At 44.9% G+C, this 17,984-nt stretch overlaps 1 protein-coding gene and 1 non-coding gene across 2 annotated transcripts in view; one reads left to right on the top strand and one right to left on the bottom strand.

The window, feature by feature from the left end:
- Positions 1-2,839: 2,839 nt before the first annotated feature.
- LOC120402489 lies at positions 2,840-3,003 on the bottom strand. Its single transcript, XR_005597270.1, has one exon. It is a non-coding gene; the product is annotated as a U1 spliceosomal RNA (small nuclear RNA).
- A 2,010-nt stretch (positions 3,004-5,013) lies between these two features.
- ACBD3 (acyl-CoA binding domain containing 3) overlaps positions 5,014-17,984 on the top strand; it is a 38,099-nt gene continuing 25,128 nt past the window's right edge. The window contains exon 1 of the mRNA XM_039532164.1: positions 5,014-5,337. Within this exon, the coding sequence (XP_039388098.1) occupies positions 5,082-5,337 (256 nt within the window). The 5' untranslated portion in view covers positions 5,014-5,081. The remainder of the gene's footprint in view (positions 5,338-17,984) is intronic.

The raw sequence follows: 17,984 nt of genomic DNA, 5'->3' as shown, positions 1-17,984 counted from the left end.
TATTTGAAGGGCTCCGAGATTTAAAGTCTTCTGGTTGAGGCCCCACCTCTTGCTTGGGACCCAAGCCCTGCGTACCTGTAAGTCCTTTAAGATACTTTCACCCTTTGGGGGGAGGGAAGCCACTAAATTATCACTCAGCCATATTATGTATACTTGTATGGTGCTTTGCAGTCAACTCTGAAGAAAAAGTCTCTACCCTGCAGAGTTTATAATCTGAATTTAATTAAAAAGAAAAGGCTACAAAGAAACAGAGTACAGGAGAAAAGAAGAAGCAAATGCAAAGAAAAGAGTAGGGAAGACATGTTTGAAAGCTGCTGTGTCTGGTACCAAGTGTTGTGTGGAGACCCCAGACACCAGAGTGAGTAACTAATATCCTGTTGCCATGCAATCTAGGAACGGACCCCAAAGGCTGTGAAACTTTTCAGCCCTGGCCAGCACCAGAGAAGTGGGCACCTCCCAGGAGACTGTGGAAGCCAAGGACTTAATGAAAGAGGAGCTGTCTGCATTTACCATGAAGGAGATTATAGTAGTGTTGTCCCAGCAAAGCCACTTCAGATGTTCTCTTGACAGCCCTTTTCAAATCCTGTTGATGGATGCTGTAAAAACCCTGCCATACAATCTTCCTTGATGGTCCCTCCTCCTCCTCTATGAGCAGAGATTTATTCAGATCTTTCAGGGCACAAACATGAAATTCAGGTTAGTCAATGAAAACAAGTGGAGGTGTCACGCCCCTTCTCAAGCTAACCCTGAGCCAGCACAAATGTGTCTCAAATCAGCAACTATAGGTGCTCAACACTTCAAGGGTGGAGACCATTTCCCTGGCTATTGATTCACAGAGTTGTTTCCGAGACAGACAGACAAACTATGCACTTGCTAACAATATTCATGTCAGTACCCGCTACTCCGTAAAGTCAACTCTATCAGAGGAGCTTCTTGCCTTACAGGAGTGTCCCAATGTGGTTAAAACATTGTTTGATCTTGTACTTGTTTAGCAAACTTCCTACCAGCACTAGCAACATTAGGCTTGTCTACTCTAAACGCTACAGTGGCATAGCTTCCCCCAGGGGCAGCTCTGTTTATGGCCGCCCCAAGCACGGCAGTCAGGCGGCCTTTGGCGGCATCCCTGCAGGTGGTCCGCTGGGGACGCAGATTTGACGGCATTTCTGCGGGTGATCTGCCGGTGCTGCGCCTTCAGCGTACCCGCCGCGAGGCTGCAGGACCGGCAGACCTCCCGCAAGCCTGCCGCCAAATGCTGCCTGACTGCTGCCCTCACGGCAACCGGCATGCTGCCCCAGGCACGCTCTTGCTTCCCCACTGCAGCTGTGCCGCTGTAGTAATTCATTGTAAACACTACTACATAACCTGGCAGGAGGGGTTCTTCTGTCAGCATAAGGTAATCCACCTTCCCAACAGGCAGTAGCTAGGGTAGACGGAAGAACTTCAGTCAAGCAAGCGCTGTCTCCACAGAGCATAGATCAGGCCATAGGAAAGTTTTACCAAAATGACTATGTCAATAACAGGTGTGGTTGTTTACTGACTTAGTTATGTCAGCAAAAGCCGGGGTAGAGCTTATTTCACATGGCCAAAGCAGACTAAACTATACTGGTATAAACAACAAGGAGTACTTGTGGCACCTTAGAGACTAACAAACGTATTTGGGCATAAGCTTTCGTGGGCTAGAACCCACTTCATCAGATGCATGGAGTGGAAAATACAGTAGGCAGGTATATACACAGTACATGAAAAAATAGACATTCTGTTGGTATAACTGGGTCTACACTAGGGTTCTTTTAAGAAAGGCCTTGGTGTAGATAGTTCTCCAGCTCCAGCAGCCACATTCTGCACTGTGTAAATTTACCCCATCTGTCTATGTTAAGGGACGTGGTATTGAAAACTTTTGCCAGAGCCTGAAAGTCATCTACATAACAATGGTGATTCTTCTGCACCTTGTGAGACCATTTTCACTAGGGCAAAGTGATAGGGTTACCCAGACATTGCCTCTTCTTTGAGCCTCCGTCCAGGCAGATTTTTCAAATAACAGAAAATGTCTTGGATTTTTGCAGAGTAGTCGCTGCAGCTCAGAAAGAGCCCCGCTTGGTCTGCTTCCTGATTAGTCCCGCCCCTGAACTGGCAGCTGATTGGTCCATTCCCCTGCAGCCACAGCTGCTGGATCCCACCCACCTAGGCCCCAGCTCCCAAACCTGGGGAGGGGATCCCGCAGGTAGGTGCTGACTGGTGGCTGTCTGTCACTGCGTCCTGGGCTTGCATTAGCTGCCATGCCACTATAACAGGGAATTACACTGCCCCCCACCTCCAGTGAGTCCCCCTGCTGCAGGTATCCCCTCCAGCTCCTCCACCTATACTCCTCCTCTAGCTCCCCCTCTCCCCTTCAGCCTCTCTCCTCCCATAGTGTCCTCTTTTGGGGAACCTGAAATATGGTAACCCTAGGAAGTGGATGCAAAATGCTTATCTGGTAGTGTTTTACACTCATTTTGCATTGACCTAAGTGAGTACATGAGCAGGGCAACAGTAAGACTGAACAGTGCTACCACCAAAATAGCTGCACTAGTGGGAATTTTGTCCTTGAATTTCCTCCCTAGAACCCAGAAAGGACTTAGGGTTGTCAACTCTGACTGAAGCTATTCCGGGAGATTTTTTTCCCCAACATGACATAATGTCATTTTCTTAAAATATCCTATTAAAATCTCCTGGATTGCTTTCAGTAGTCGCTGGGAGATTAATGCCAATTCTAGGAGACTCCAGGCCAATCCTGGAGAGTTGGCAACATTAAAGATTCTTAGCTAGTTTGCTCTAGCAGAGCTGACATATTTTTTTTTTCCAGGGGAAAGCACGAACGCAGTCCCCCACTACCACAAATTATGCAGTCATGTTTCCCGCATTTGGGGAAATCGCAGGGGTCAGCACACTCACAGTGCAATGGATGAGCCTCACTCTGGGAAAACCACCTTCATGATCATGGTATCTCCTCTACCAGGTAAGTACATATTAAATCACAGGAGTACTTCATGTCACTTCTTGTGGGGTAAGAGGAGGTCTAGACCCCTCCTCTGTTAGAAATTACTGGATGAGTGGAACATAACCCCCTTCCTTGTAGGAAGGTACAGACTGGTGGAGGAGCCAGTGTGTTCATTCTGACTGCTACCTTTAAATACAGGGCTTTCTTCTGCTTTCCCCCAATCCCACTGTCAGGAGAGTCATTTGGTGGAGTGATGCAGTCTTGTACAAAGGTATTTGATGGGATCTTGGGATGGAGGATGGGGTGGCTGGTCCCTTGATATAAAGCACCTAGTGAGCCTTTATCTATTATCTGTTTATATAATTAAATCACTTCTTTTGTGTTACATCTTGTGTTTCCAGGACTGTGCTTTTCTATGGATGCCCCTGCTGTTGCCCCCAGACCTCTCAGAGACTCTGATCTCTTCTGCATTTCTTTTTCTCTCCAGGATCAGTGATTACTAGAGCCGAGGGCATAATGTATTTGGTGGATATAGCCTTTCTATGCTATTTGTGAATTAGCCACCAATTGCTAATCATTTCCTCAAATGTATAAACTATTTGGAATTATTTTGTCAAATATTTATGGCAAACATTTATTAATTGTAAGTGCTTGGTATATGAAATTTGAGTTCTGTTATTTATGGCTGACTGGATACATAGCTGTCCGGGCAGGTTTATATTCCCTGACTGTATGATGTAACGTAACTATTAGAATTTTGGTGGGTTTTAGCAAAAAATGTGCATGTCCACGAATTGAAAAATTCACCTCAGGAGAAAATTCTCACCAATTTTCTAGTGCCAGTAGCTTCCTAAACTCTTTCATAATGTGAATCTGCAGCTTAATACCATATTGCATAGACACTTCTCCTTCTCTTTATAATTGGGCAGATCCCCATGTCACACAGTTGCAATTGCATAACATCTGCGGGGCACCTACAGCAATTGTTCACATGGAAGTGTAACATTAATAATTCCTCAATGTACTTTTACTTTCTTTAATGTAATTTAGCAGCTTGAAACAAAGGGGCATTAACTCAATGTGACCAGTAAACACTCAGTAGCTAGTTGGAGGTTCACAAACTACTAAAAATTGTAGAAAGGAGACAGAAGGGTGCATCTTCACTAGGAAAAAAGGGTGTCGTCTTCCCTCATGTCAGCTAACCCAAGATAAAATCCTACTGAAGACAAGGCACTTTGTACTTTTAATGAGGTGGCAGGTCCAGGTAAATTTTAGGCTTTCTTTAGTCTTTACCTTGACCTCCTAATGTGGGAAAACTACAAATCGCTTTGTCTTCACTAGGATTTTATCTTTAACTAACAGTGAGGTAAGAACACAACTTTTTTTCCTAATGTAGACAAGGCCAAAATGAGCAAGGAAACAAACTTATCTAAGAATGCAAAAAAGTATTTCTTCCCCTTTGGATAAAACATGGCAAACCTGACACGTCCAGTCACAAATTCAGTTACTTTTACACTGAGGATGTGTTTTACAATAAGGACTTCAAAGTTTCTTACACCAGACACTTAGCTTAATTTTTAGAAGGCTTAAGTCCTGCAGCTGCTGCTTAATAAAATATGTATGAAACACAAACACCGTGAATCAAGCACAAAATGTGGCAGATCAAAAACCTGAAAACTACATTTTATTACACTTAGTTAATAGGGTAGTTCAGCTATAAAATCATCAACAAGAGAAGCTGGCTCTGACGCTGACATTTCAAACTTGTAAAGCGCAGTGTACACACGTGTCACCTGTACTTGCAAATCAACTAATGTGCCTCCCCCCCCCGTTAGCTCAAGGAGAGCGAGCGCAGCTTCACAGGTAGCACAGGCAGTAGGTGGGTGACAGGGCGCCGAGAGAACGTTTGAAAGCGGAGATGGAACATCACCCGCCCCAACTCCCCCCACGTAAACATTCACAGCAGCCCACGCCCCATGGAGCGGGGAGGCGGGGCCCGCGGAGCCGCGCGCCGGCGCCGGAAGTTCCGGGTCGGAGGGGACCGGAAGTCGGGACGTGGCCGCCCCGCCCCAGCCGAGCCGAGCCGGAGGCCGAGGGAGGGAGGATGGCGGCGGCGGTGGTGGCGGCGCTGAGCTCGGAGCGACTCGAGGTCTCCATAGACGGGCTGACCCTGAGCCCCGACTCCGAGGAGCGCCCCGGGGACGCCCAGCCTCGGCAGCCGGATCCCCGGGCGGGGAACGCGGCGGGGTGGAGCCGGCCGGGCCCCGGGCCCCCGGAGGAGGCAGCGGCGCTGAGTCCGGAGCAGCGCTGGGGGTTCGGCCTGGAGGAGCTGTACGGCCTGGCCCTGCGCTTCTTCAAAGGTGACTGACCCCGACCCGGGATCCCGGGCTGCCGCCGAGCCCCGCCGCCTCCGGCCGGGTGGCCCCCTCCCGCGCCCCGGGGAGCGGCGAACGAGCTCGCTCCGCGCCCCCACGTGCGCTGGAGCCCCCGAGCAGGGCGCGCGAGGCGCCGGCCGGGTCCTGGTTGGTGGGACCGGAGCCGCGGCCGCAGCTTGGCTCGGACTCGGAGCCTTTGCTCACCACTTGGCCCACGGGTGATCCCTACTCAACACCTTCTGGGGCGGGCCGGGGCCGGGCCGGTGGGGCACGGAGACAGCGAGGAGCCCAGTGCGCGCTCGGGCGGGGGGGAGGGCGGGCAGCCGTCTGACTTAGCTTGGACTTAAAAGAAAACTACCGGTAATAGCATCTGTTGAGTGTTTCTTTGTAAACCCTATTCCTAACACCTCAGGTTACCACTCTAAATATTGTAACACTAGAGAAGGAAAGAGGCTACGCTATAGTAGTAAATTTATATTAATAAGGATTGTAACAAACTTCTAAAACTGAGGCTTTTTTTTACTTTTTTTTGTTTGTTTTGTTTCATGTTTAAAATGAAATTGTAGCAGCAATTTTATCTGTATATTAGGGACAGAAGCAGTACTGGCTCAAGACAACAGGCACTACTGGCTCATATTTAGTCCTCCAGCTCCTGGGGTCATGTGATGTGTTGGAATTTAAGTTTTAACTTTGTTTCTCATCTGCATGATGCAAAGAGAACCTTGAAAATGTGGACTGAGAATCACGATCTCAATGATGGTGCTTGAGTTTGCAGACAGCCGAACTATTGCTCTGAGGGCTATGAACTGCCCCATGCATCTCAAAGGGGTGTTAACTCAAAGGCTCACTACTCTGGGTGCCCTGTGAACATTGTCCCAGGAAATAAAGTATGGCTATGCTACACACTTATCTTCTTGGGTAAGTACTGGGGGACCCTTGATGGCACCTCTGCCTGTCTGAAAGATAGAGATGAGAGCCCTGTTGCCATCTTTATTGCTCCCAAGGGCAGAGGTTCTATCTTGGGGAAGAATGTAATTCTGCACAAGTTCTTTATACCATGATCATCACCATAGTATCTGAGTGCCTTCCAGTAGTGCATTAAGTAATGTGACAAACATCTGTCACATGTTTGTTCTTTCATCCTCTCCCTGGGGGGAGGTGTGTGGAGTGGAGCGTTTTGTTTTGTTTTGTTTTGTTGTTTTTAATAAAATGTTACTATATGTTAGAGAAGGCAAGGTCAGAGAAGTACTCCTTGCACATAGAATGGATGGTGGTGAAGTTTGTGGCGGTCCTTAGTTCCTGTGTGAGTTCATGGTTTCATGCTAGCCCCCAAGAAAGCTCTGTCTTCTGGACAGATAAGCTTTAACCTTATTGTACAAGTTCCATTGTGCCAAAGGAATTAAGTTGTTGAATACAGTCTTCATCCTGGAGCTTTATTGCTGATGCCCATGCATCTCTTCTAGGGGCCTGTGTTCTGGGCACTGCATTGCTTTAGGGGCTGGTCTTCACTAGGGACTTACATCAACTCATAGGTCTCTCAGGGTGTGAAAAATCCAAATCCCAAATATGTAGCTATGTTGACCTAACCCCATGTGTAGATAGTACTAGGTACCTGCACCCACAGGTGAACACCTCCCATCAGTGTAGGTAGTGTCTGCTGAACTGAAGCACTGCTGCAGCTGTAGTGTTTTAAGTGTAGACATACCCTCAGTCTGACCTGGGGAAGGAGATGTAGTTCTGCAGTGTTTTTCTTATTAAAACAATAACAAGTAGAGGCATTTCCTTAATTCTTTAAAATATGAGAGGCAGACAGTTTTTATCTAATTGTAAGTTTGCATGAATTGGGAATCAGGACTCCTGGGTTCTATTCCTGAGTCTGTCACTGTCACTCTGTGTTGTCTGGGACAAGTCATGTAATCTCTGCCTTATTTCTACCTGATAAAAAGGATATAATACTTAACAGGGTTCTTGTGTGGCTTGTTGAGCACTTTTTAAAGTACTTTGAAACTTGTGTGGAAGGTACCTTATCTTTGCCTTTCATTCTTGGCTATGGTTTTATTACTCTGCGTTTCCCCAGGCTATTTAAAAGACATACTGTAAAATCATACATTGTGAACAAGCTTATGTTTAAATCACCAAATGTAGTGCATCAGTTTAAAACTATTTGTCAACTTTTCCACTTGTGCTTCAGTTATTTTTTCGAAGAAAGGTAAATCAACATGCTTTAATGGTTATAACTAAATAGAACTTTTGCGCTAGGTTTGATGCATCTTTTGCTACCTAGGATGGTACACTATAAATATATACATTTAAGCAATTATATAGTTCAGTATTTTCACATTCTTATTAATTGTACATTTTAGTATGTTAGAAAATGGTGAAAGATGATTTACTAGATAATTAACATTTGGCTCATGATTTGTGTCAAGCTGCATTAGGATGGTAACTGCAATTTAATTAAACACAGAACAGCATATAAAATGTATTTTATTAAACATAACAAGCCCTTAATACAGTACATAGCCTATTGTGCCATATTTATAAAGCTTGACCTAAAAAATTAGATTTTCCCCCCCCCTCCACCTGATTCTTTGTATAGGAAAGCAGCATTTAAGTCCATTTTTGATGGAGGCTCCTGGATTCAGCATATTTATTTATTTTTATTTAAATGTTTTAAGAGATTATAATAAATTTATGCCTTAACAGCATTTTAAACAGGTTTATGTAGAGAAAAAACACTAGAATTTAAATAACAAAAAACTTTGGTTTTTATCCACCCTGTGTGTTACTGCTAATGGCCTACTGTCTTAAAAGTGATCTCTCTCAGAAAAAGACACTTATTTATGCTCTTAGGTACTGAGTACATTTCTCAGTTTGGACAATGGAAAATTAATTAAGCCAGTATCATTTTTGTGTTTAGTGTCTGGTTTCTTGTGCTGCAGTGTTTGAACTTTCAATATTTTTCTTGTTGGCCTTAGGTTTGTAAAAGCTTAATTTTGTAAGGGATAAACTTGGTTCAGTCTAAACTCATGTATTCTTTTCAACCAGCATTCATGGTTTAGTCTGTACTGTGGGATTGTTTTTCTTTAAAAAAAAAAAAAACCCAAGTCTAGAGAACCACCTCTGTCTAGGCATAGGGATGAACTTCATGACCTGAGGTTCCCCTTCTCCCTCAACCGCTGATGATTTTCATTCTAAGTCCAAATATTCCCTTGCAGTCATTACTACTCCTTTTTTTCTTTGCAAAACATTCACCATAATGTAGCAGTCTGAACATTGTCATTTAACATTTTAGTAATTGGCTACAGAGACTCACGTTCAGATCAATGATTCAGATATGAAATAGGATAGTGACTATGGAATGACTGAAATGAATTGGTCTCGGTTCCATTCCCAGTGGCTTAGGTATCCACATCGTAAAACACATTTTCACATTGGCACCATTTATTGGTAGTCTGAGAAAAGAGGCTAACAAGTGAATGCACAAGCTGTTGCTCCAGGTCAGAATTGAGGCATGCAGGAAGGCTAATGTTAGGAAGGCTATATGTTGCTTGCGATCCCTCTACAAAGGCTATACTATGTTGATTTAGAGAAGACTTAGGTGGTGGTTCTAGCAGTTTCCATGAACACTGAACTCTTAGGGAAAACATCTTCTATCCCTCTCTGAAGACTTGATGATAAGACGTCGCGGCCCATGATGCTCACTGTTCACACACCCAACACAAAGCAGGTAAGGGCAACCTTGTGTCATGAATTGCTACTCTTGATGGCACTGATACGGATATTGGTATGGAGAGGGCATAAGTTGGAATACCAGGGAAGTTGCCACAGAAGGCCAAAGAATAAGCAACCCTAGAGAATAGGAAATTACTTATCCCAGTGTTGCTCCTGATTGTACATGTCTGGTACATGATTAGCTAACCCTGCAGTCTTTGATTCTTCTTACCATAAAATTTAATTTTGATCAAAAACACTCCAAGGTATATCTGCACTGCAGCTGGAAGGTGTAATTCCCAGCTCAGGCTGACATACTTGTGCTAGCACTGATCATGGTAGTTTACCAAAAATAGCAATGCGGTCGCAGCAGAATGGGTGGTGGCTGTTTGGCTAGCCACCTCAGCACATACCTAAGGTCTCAGACAAGATTGTACTCAGGTGGCTGCCCATATTACCATGATCAGACTGCTGGTTTTAGAGCATTCGCTTGATCAGAGCTAGTGTGTTAGGCCAGTTAAAAAGCTGCAACTGATGCAGCTGTGCTGCTGTAGCACTTTAATGAAGATGCTCTAAGCTGATGGGGGAGAGCTCTCCTGTTGGCATAGTTAAACCAACTCCTCGAAAGGCGGTAGCCATGTTGATGGTGGGTTAGGTAGGTATAACTAAGTCATTTGGGGGTGTGGATTTTTTCGATCCCTAAGCAATGTAGTTATACCAATGCAGGTCTGTAATGTAGACTAGAATTTAGTCTCTGAGCTGGGAACTATAGCTCCCTGCTACAATGCAGATGTACCAATTGGGTAACTACACCTCTACCCTGAGTAATGTGACCTGATATAACACGAATTTGGATATAACGTATAATGCATCGCTCTGGGGGGACAGGGCTGCATGCTCTGGCGGATCAAAGCAAGTTCGATATAATGCGGTTTCACCTATAACGCGGTAAGATTTTTTTTGGCTCCTGAGGACAGAATTATATTGGGGTAGAGGTGTACTTATCACCATGATTGCCAAGGTTTTTCATTGTTGTGTGTTTATATAGATCAAAAAACTCTACCTGTATTTGTGATGTGATAGTATGTAATTAAATTAAGAGTGGTAAGGATTAAAATATTAAAGGCAATTTTGTTTACTCTTTACCAAAGAGAGACATTAGGGATGGACTAGATATAATCCCTTTTCCATCTCCTCTGTTACTGGCAAAATTGTTCCCTGTTATACTACTGTATATTCTACTGCTTTGTCCAATCTACTTTAAAATTACTCCTGTGTTAGGGCTTCCATCACTTTCGTTAGAAGAATATTCCATGTTCCTAGGCCAGGTCTCCACTCAAAACCTTTGTCAGTATAGCAGTGTCAGTTAGGAGTGTGAGAATTTTGAGACACCTCTATTCTGGCAAAAGCCCTAGCATGGTCACCATTATACTAGCATGAAAATGCTTCTGCCGATGTAGCTTATTTCACTCGCTGAACTCCTGTAAGCCATTGGTTCCCAAAGTGGGATCCCTGGATCTCTGCTGATCCATTGTTGTTATGTGGGGATCTGTACTTTGAGCCAGGGCCAAAACATTCTGGCACTTTTGCTATATGGATGATGCCATTTTATTCTCAAAATGGCATCCTGCACATAGCATGACCTCTCATGCACCAGGCATGAGTGGTGGGAGCATTCCAGTAGAACTGCCCTTGCCCATTAAGTATATGACACCCCCTCACTCCCCTTTGAGGGCTTAAAATTACTTTTTCTGCCACAGATGTCAAGACTCAACACTTCTACAAGATAAGAAAGTAATAATAACCCATTTAGGGGAAACAAATACAGATCAAGTGAAGTAGGGTTTCAGGACTCTATGGTGGATATGGGAACTGAGCCCAGGGAATCCTGAGACCAGTAAACTCAACTGTGTGTGGGCTTGTGCATTTGTGTCATAATAAACCTAGCTAATATACATAAGTTTCATGTTGTTGTTTTAGGAAATGAAAGGGATCTAGGATATTTAGGTGCCAAAGGGGACCTTGGTGAAAAAAAGTTTGGGAACCACTGATATATAAACTATATCAGCAAAAGACAAAAGCTCTTTTTTGCCAGTGTAAGCTGTATATATGTTAGGAGGGTTTGCCAGTGTAACTGCACCAGCAAACCTTTCTAATGTAGACTCGGCCTTATGGGATGGAAATCTCTCTGCCTGAAATGTCCATCTTTTCCCCCTAATCTTCAGTATACACCAGTCTGAGAGGAAGAGACTTGTTATCTTTCAGGAAATGATCAGCTGAACAGCACCATCTATGCATAAAGAAACGATACTCATTTTACTATCCGGAAGCTACAGTGATATCCCAAGGCCTGGTCTGCACTTAAAAATTTGATCAACTAGCTGCGTTGCTTGGGTGTGAGAAACCCCTTCCGTCACTGTAGGAAGCACCTTCACCATGGGTTCTGCAGCAGCACAGCTGCAGCAACCGTGATGTAGACGTGGCCCAAATCTGTTTCTTAATGTCATCTGACCACAGCTGTCTGTTCCCCCTCGAATCATGCTAAAGAAGTTCTCTCCCTGTCTTTAGACACACCCAGAGGCTTCAGGACAGGAGGTACGACCTGGTCTGTTCTGTTGCTTGGCATATAGCAATTGGTTACTAAAAATGGCTGAATTGTCCTGCCAATGAGTTTTGTGGGTACATTCTTGTTCTCTGGAATTTGAAAAGTGCTATCTGCTAGAGATCTACAGATGTACCGTGTATATACTTGATCATAAGCCGGTTCGTTTATAAGCCGACTCCCCCAAGATGGATAAGTAAAAATGGAAAATTTTTATGACCCATTCGTAAGCCAACCCTATAATTCAGGGATCGGCAAACTTTGGCTCCCGGGCCATCAGGATAAGCTGCTGGCGGGCCGAGACGGTTTGTTTACCTTGAGCGTCCGCATGCATGGAGGTAAACCTAAGTAAAAGTGTCCCGGCGCACTAGCTGCTTACCCTGATGGGCCGGGACAGCAACTGGTGGGGAAATTTGAGAGGGGGGTGAAGAGAAGCTGAGGGTCAGGGGAGTAAACCCTGTGACCACCCCCCACATGACCCCACCCCTAGCCTGGGACCCCACACTCTCCCCATCCCATCCCTTCCCACCTTAGCTGGGGCACGCCAGGGGCGGGGCCTGGCGGTGTTGCAGCAGCCTGCTCCAGTGGGCGGGGCCAGGCGGAGTGGTGGCAGCCTGCCAGCCACAGAGCTGCAGCTGCTTCAGAGGCTGCAGGGAGAGCAGCATGGCCAGAAGCGGAGAGACTCTGGCCCCACCTGTTCCCTTCTGTCTCTGTTGGCTGTGCTGCTTCTCCTTGCCCCCTCTGTTGGAGGGAGGGGCTGTGTCCCACCTTTCCCTCTCTATACCCGTTCATAAGCCAACCCCCTTCTCTGGTGATTCCCTTTTTTACTAAAAAAAAATTCGGTTTATGAACGAGTATATAGGGTAAGTGGAATGGTGCTCGGCCTAGTTGATAACCTTGATTAATTTTCCCTAACTGGGATTTTTATTTCTGCTTTTCTTGCCTCCTCAACATATTCTGGAAGGGTGAGTGCTAATAACTGTACATAGATTAGACAGTAGCTAGGTTTTAAGTCATTCTTGTAATGTTTTGGTTTGTCACTTCCAAAAAACACCAAATGAAAAACATATTTTTGAGGCGGTACTAACAACTCAGAATTAACTGTGTCCCATGGGACTCCTCCTTCCCATAGAATGGATGCAGTAATTGAATAGAAGCCTGAGAGGGAGTGTTATGAGTATATTGTGCAATGTTTCTCGGTGAAGAATTTTCAATATTTAAAGTTATAAAATGAAAAGCAATGGTCAGTCGTGATATTTAGCTATATATATATATATATATATAAACAATACGCCAATACTCCTTTCTTTAAGCATATTTCATTGCATTCTTTCTCGAGTCTTAATTTGCCAGCATATATTCCGTTTTAGATATACTACTTGACAATAATGAAACAGTAAATTAAATTTACTGTGATTATAAGTCTCTCTCCTCTCCACACCCTGCAGCAGCAGCAGCCTGCTCTGCCTGCCTGCCAATTCCACATTAAGGGTTCTGTGATTCACTCTGAATTCTCCCACAGCCTTCTCAGCAGCTCTGTGAGCTTTCCAGGCTGAGGAATGTCAACACTTTCTGAAGCTTTGAAAGGGTAGGAGTGCATGCCTGCAGGGTAGCAGAGTTCAAAACCATGAGCAGAGCAGTCACAGTGGGCATTGTGGGATCCTGGGGGAAGCCAGTTATGTCTACTAACGTAATGAACCGCAGCGTCTACACTGGCACTTTGACAATACTTTGTGCAAGAGGGGCTATGTCTCTTGTCAAAGTGGTTTTATTTTGTCACCAAAAGTGGGATTGCAGTGTGTACGCCTCCACTGTTTTACCTTTTGCCAACAAAACTCTGCAGTGTATACAAGGCCTAAGTATGATGGGTGGTTAGAGCTTGAAGCACACAAATGATTAAAACAAGAAACAGCTAGCATGTAATCTAGAAGCTCAGATTCTCTTGACTGACTCAGAAGAATACCATTTGCTAGGTACTTCTATTTATGTTATGAACAAGCCACTGAATATTCTCCTCCCCCCATCCTCTTAATCTCTCAGTGGAAAGTTGTCTGATCTTTTTTTTTCATTTAGCTTTTTATTTCTTTCTCCCTTGGGGAACTTTCTTTGTCAATACAGATTTCAGCTTCGCTTCATATTTGGAGCTTGGTCATTAGAGGGCTTATCTACATTGGGAAAATGTAGCTCTGTAATTCTCGACTCCTTGTAGAATTAGGCTTTATCAACCCTGCTCTGAACTGGGCTCAGATATTAATTCTAAGGGCAGGGTTAGACAATATATGGTAAAAACACCCACAATCTGTCTATGCTACAGCATCCAACAATGAAGAGTTACAGGTACACAGTTCCCCATTATTAGATTTGCCCGTGTTGTTTAGTGGTCTGAAAGTGTACTTTGCATATAAACCTAGACATAATGTTAGCTTAGTGCCCTTGTCCCTACCATGACCAAGGACAGTCATCTCCGTTTAAATTAGCTTGGATTTTCTGATCATTGTTGTATGTAAATAGCATTTTCAACATGAGTATTCACACTAGAAACCTAAGAGTCAAATTTATTTTATCTATTTTAACATTCAAATACTTGCAATAAAGTGCTCACAAATGATCCATGGACCAAGAGTTATTTTCAGAAATTATCTGGTGGATAATTACAATTAAAATCATATAGCTGGACTTAACATTTAACTTCTGTTTTTCCTACAGTGTTGCCTATCACAGTGGTATATCAGCCATGGTTCTCGTTTGTTTATTTAAGAAAAAACAATTTCACGGTAACTGAACTGATTTGAAACTGTGGGCATGTTTACACTAAATCAACCTAGGTTAGGTCAGCTTACAGCAGGGGAGGGCAAACAACGGCCCGTGGGCCAGATCCAGACAGTCAGTGAGCCTGCCTTAGCCCCGCTGTGCGCTGCTGCCACCCAGAGCCACTAGAGGAAAGCAGCACCAGGCTGGAGCCTGCACCCTGAACCCCTCCTACACCCCAAACCCCAGCTTCCTGCCCTGAGCCCCATACCTCCTGCTGCACCCATCCTGCACCCCAACCCCCTGCCCTGAGACCCTTCGTGCACACCCCACCCCACACTCCCTCCTGCATCCCAACCCCCCTGCCTCAGTCGTACATTCATAGCCCTGCATACAATTTCCCCATCCAGATGTAGCCCTCGGACCAAAAAGTTTGCCCACCCCTGGCTTACAGCCACTGCAGTAATTACTGTAGTGACTGATGTCCACACTACCCTCCTTCTGTCAGTGGTATGTCTCCTCACCAGGAGTGCTTCCACTGACTAAAGAGGGCCAGTGTGGGAGGCTGAGAGCCAGGGCCCCATGCAGCTCCCCGCCAGGAGCTCAGCTTCCCTCCTGCCAGGAGATTGGATAAGCCACCTGGAGTCCGATCAGCTGCCATGCTCCTGGTGGGGAACTTACAACCGGGAGCTTTGGGCAGCTGGGCTCTGAGCCGGAAGCTGTGCTTTCTTGTCAGTTTCACAGCTCCAACCTGTAAGTACTTTGGCTGCAATTCATGACTGTACAAGCAATACCAGTAAGCACAGATTTTGAGTGCAGTAGGCCTTTCACTTGAATTCTGTATTGTGGTTATCTACAGTAATGGCTCCCTTATACTAATCTTTCTAAAAAGAGAAAGATGTCATTCATTCGATCTTGTGTAAGAGGAAACAAGTCTCTTCAGCAAGCAGTATAATTCAAAGAATGGGTGTTCCTTTGCTTTGTTTTGACAGCTAGTGAAACATGCTGGGATAGTCCTAGTTGACTCTTTGTTTATAAATCTTCCCTGCAGCATTTTTCTTGTCATAAGTACAGCCATGCGTGGATACAAAATTTGTATCTGCAACCATCCACAAACATGGTTCGCTAATATAAAGCAGGTATCTGCAGATTTGCATGTCTCTACTAATAAGCGTTCAGTGTGATTGGACTAAGACAGCATCAAGATGTGATATGCAGAATTGATACAGAATCTGAAAGTTTTGAAATTAATTTTAATGCTATTTCTCCTCTGGCACTGAAATCCATTCAATTTAAACCTTGGTAATTGTCACCTCTGGCCTCTTAATTGTGGAGTAGTATCACATTTTGCCAATGTGGCTGGAGTAATTTAATTGCCTTAAGCAAGATTTTCCCCTTAAATTGTGGATTGTTTACTTTCTGCAGTCTTCCTTTATGTAGCATAAAGCTGTGTGCTGGGAGAGAAGCAGAGCCCTGATTAGGGTGTGGGGCTTCTCTGCTTAGGGATCCTATAAAGGTAGCCAGCCAGTCAGGCAGCAGCATAGACAGTTGCGGTGGCACAGGAGCCAGCAAACAGAGCTGTGAACAGGGGAGTTTCAGTGGGAGTTTGCAAGGGGAGTTTGTGGGGGAGATTAAGAGAGCTAGGCAGAGGAATAGACAGGCTAGTGAAGGGAGTGGGTTCTGTTCTGCTGGGGTTCTGGTGCCCGTTGGGAGTTTGTTTTGCTATGGGTGGTTGTGGTTTGGTTTGTGTTTCCTGGAGTAACAGGTTTTAGGAGGGAAGGTTATGATGGATACAGAGGCAGCAGTGAAAGACACAATGAGGATGACTGGATGTGGAAGCTGTGGTATGTACATGATCCTGGAGGGGGTACCTCATAAGAGTTTCATCTGCATGAAGTGCCGCCTGATGGAGCTGATGGAAGAAAAGATCTGAGGACTGGAGATGCAGGTGGAAACTCTGGTAGAGTTTTTAGAAGGGGGTTCGAGCAGATGATGGAGCACAGACATAAGGAGGCTGAAGGGAAAAGCTCAGACTTGCAGATGGAAGCAGGACCAAAGAATTCTGAGGGGAGACTGCTGGGTGAGGAAAGTGGACAGTGGAAGCATGTGAGTAAGAGAACCAGGCAGAGGAAAAGATGGACTAATGAAGGAGAAATAGAGCTCAGGAACAGGTTTGCAGAGTTGGAAAATGAAGAAGGGGCACAGCAGGTGGTTGCTGAAGGTGAGGCAAGAAAGAAGAAAAGAACAGCTAGTCCTGTAGGAAGAGAGGAAGAGTCAATGGAGATAACACCAAATATGAGTCCCAGGAGGATACGGGACAGGTTGCAGAGGATTGCAAGGGACAACAGAAATTGAGAGGACTTGCAGCCAGAGGGAACAGGGGATAGACCAGAGAATCGCACCATCACCAAGAAAAGGCAGGTCTATGTGATTGGGGACTCCTTACTGAGAATAACAGACTGGCATGTAACTAGAGCTGATCCGGAGAACAGAAGGGTGTGCTGTCTGCCAGGTGCTAAGATACGGGATGTGGACCTGAGGCTGGAAAGGATCCTAACGGGAGCGGGAAAGAATCCGCTGATTGTCCTTCATGTGGGAACAAATGATACAGCTAGATTCTCGCTGGAACGTATCAAGGGAGACTATGCCAGGCTGGGGAAGACACTTAAGGAAATCGAGGCTCAGGTGATCTTCAGTGGGATTCTGTCTGTTTCTAGAGAAGGGCAACAAAGGTGTGACAAGATTATGGTGATCAACAGATGCCTCAGGCAGTGGTGCTATAAGGAGGGCTTTGGGATGTATGGCCACTGGGAACCATTCATGGACAGAGCACTGTTCTCTCTGGATGGACTTCACCTGAGTAAGGAGGGAAATAGACTTCTAGGATGGAGGCTGGCATAACTGATTAAGAGAGCTTTAAACTAGGAATTTGGGGGAGATGGTTGGGAGATGTCCAGGTAATCTCCACACCAGAAGTTAACATTGAGAGGGAAGAAAACAAAGTAAGAGGGGATACAGCCGTGGGTATGAGAATGGACATGAGGAGGAAGGGTAGTGTAGATATCAGTCTAATAGGTGATACTGGTGGTAGAATGTCTGTGCCTAATCGGGTAAAGAATTGTCAGTGAAGCCAAACGGCAAAAATTAAGATGTTTTTACACTAATGCAAGGAGCCTAGGTAACAGAATGGAGGAACTAGAGCTACTGGTGCAGGAAGTGAAACCAGATATTATAGGGATAACAGAAACATGGTAGTAGTCATGACTGGAATACAGGTATTGAAGGCTATGTGCTGTTTAAGAAAGACAGAAATAAAGGCAAAGGTGGTGGAGTAGCATTGTATATCAATGATGAGGTACACTGTAAAGAAATAAGTGATGGAATGGATAAGACAGTCTGTCTGGGCAAAAATCACATTGGGAAAGAAAGCTACTAGAGCCTCCCGTGAGATAGTGCTTGATGTGTGCTACAGACCACCGGGGTTGGATTTGGATATGGATAGAGACATCTTTAATGTTTTTTATGAAGTAAACACTAATGGGAATTGTGTGATCATGGGAGACTTTAA

This window comes from Mauremys reevesii, linkage group 3 (assembly GCF_016161935.1).
Source record: "Mauremys reevesii isolate NIE-2019 linkage group 3, ASM1616193v1, whole genome shotgun sequence".
NCBI lineage: Eukaryota > Metazoa > Chordata > Testudines > Geoemydidae > Mauremys > Mauremys reevesii.
Note: the sequence above shows the minus strand (reverse complement) of the source record. Positions and strands in the feature narration are given on the sequence as shown.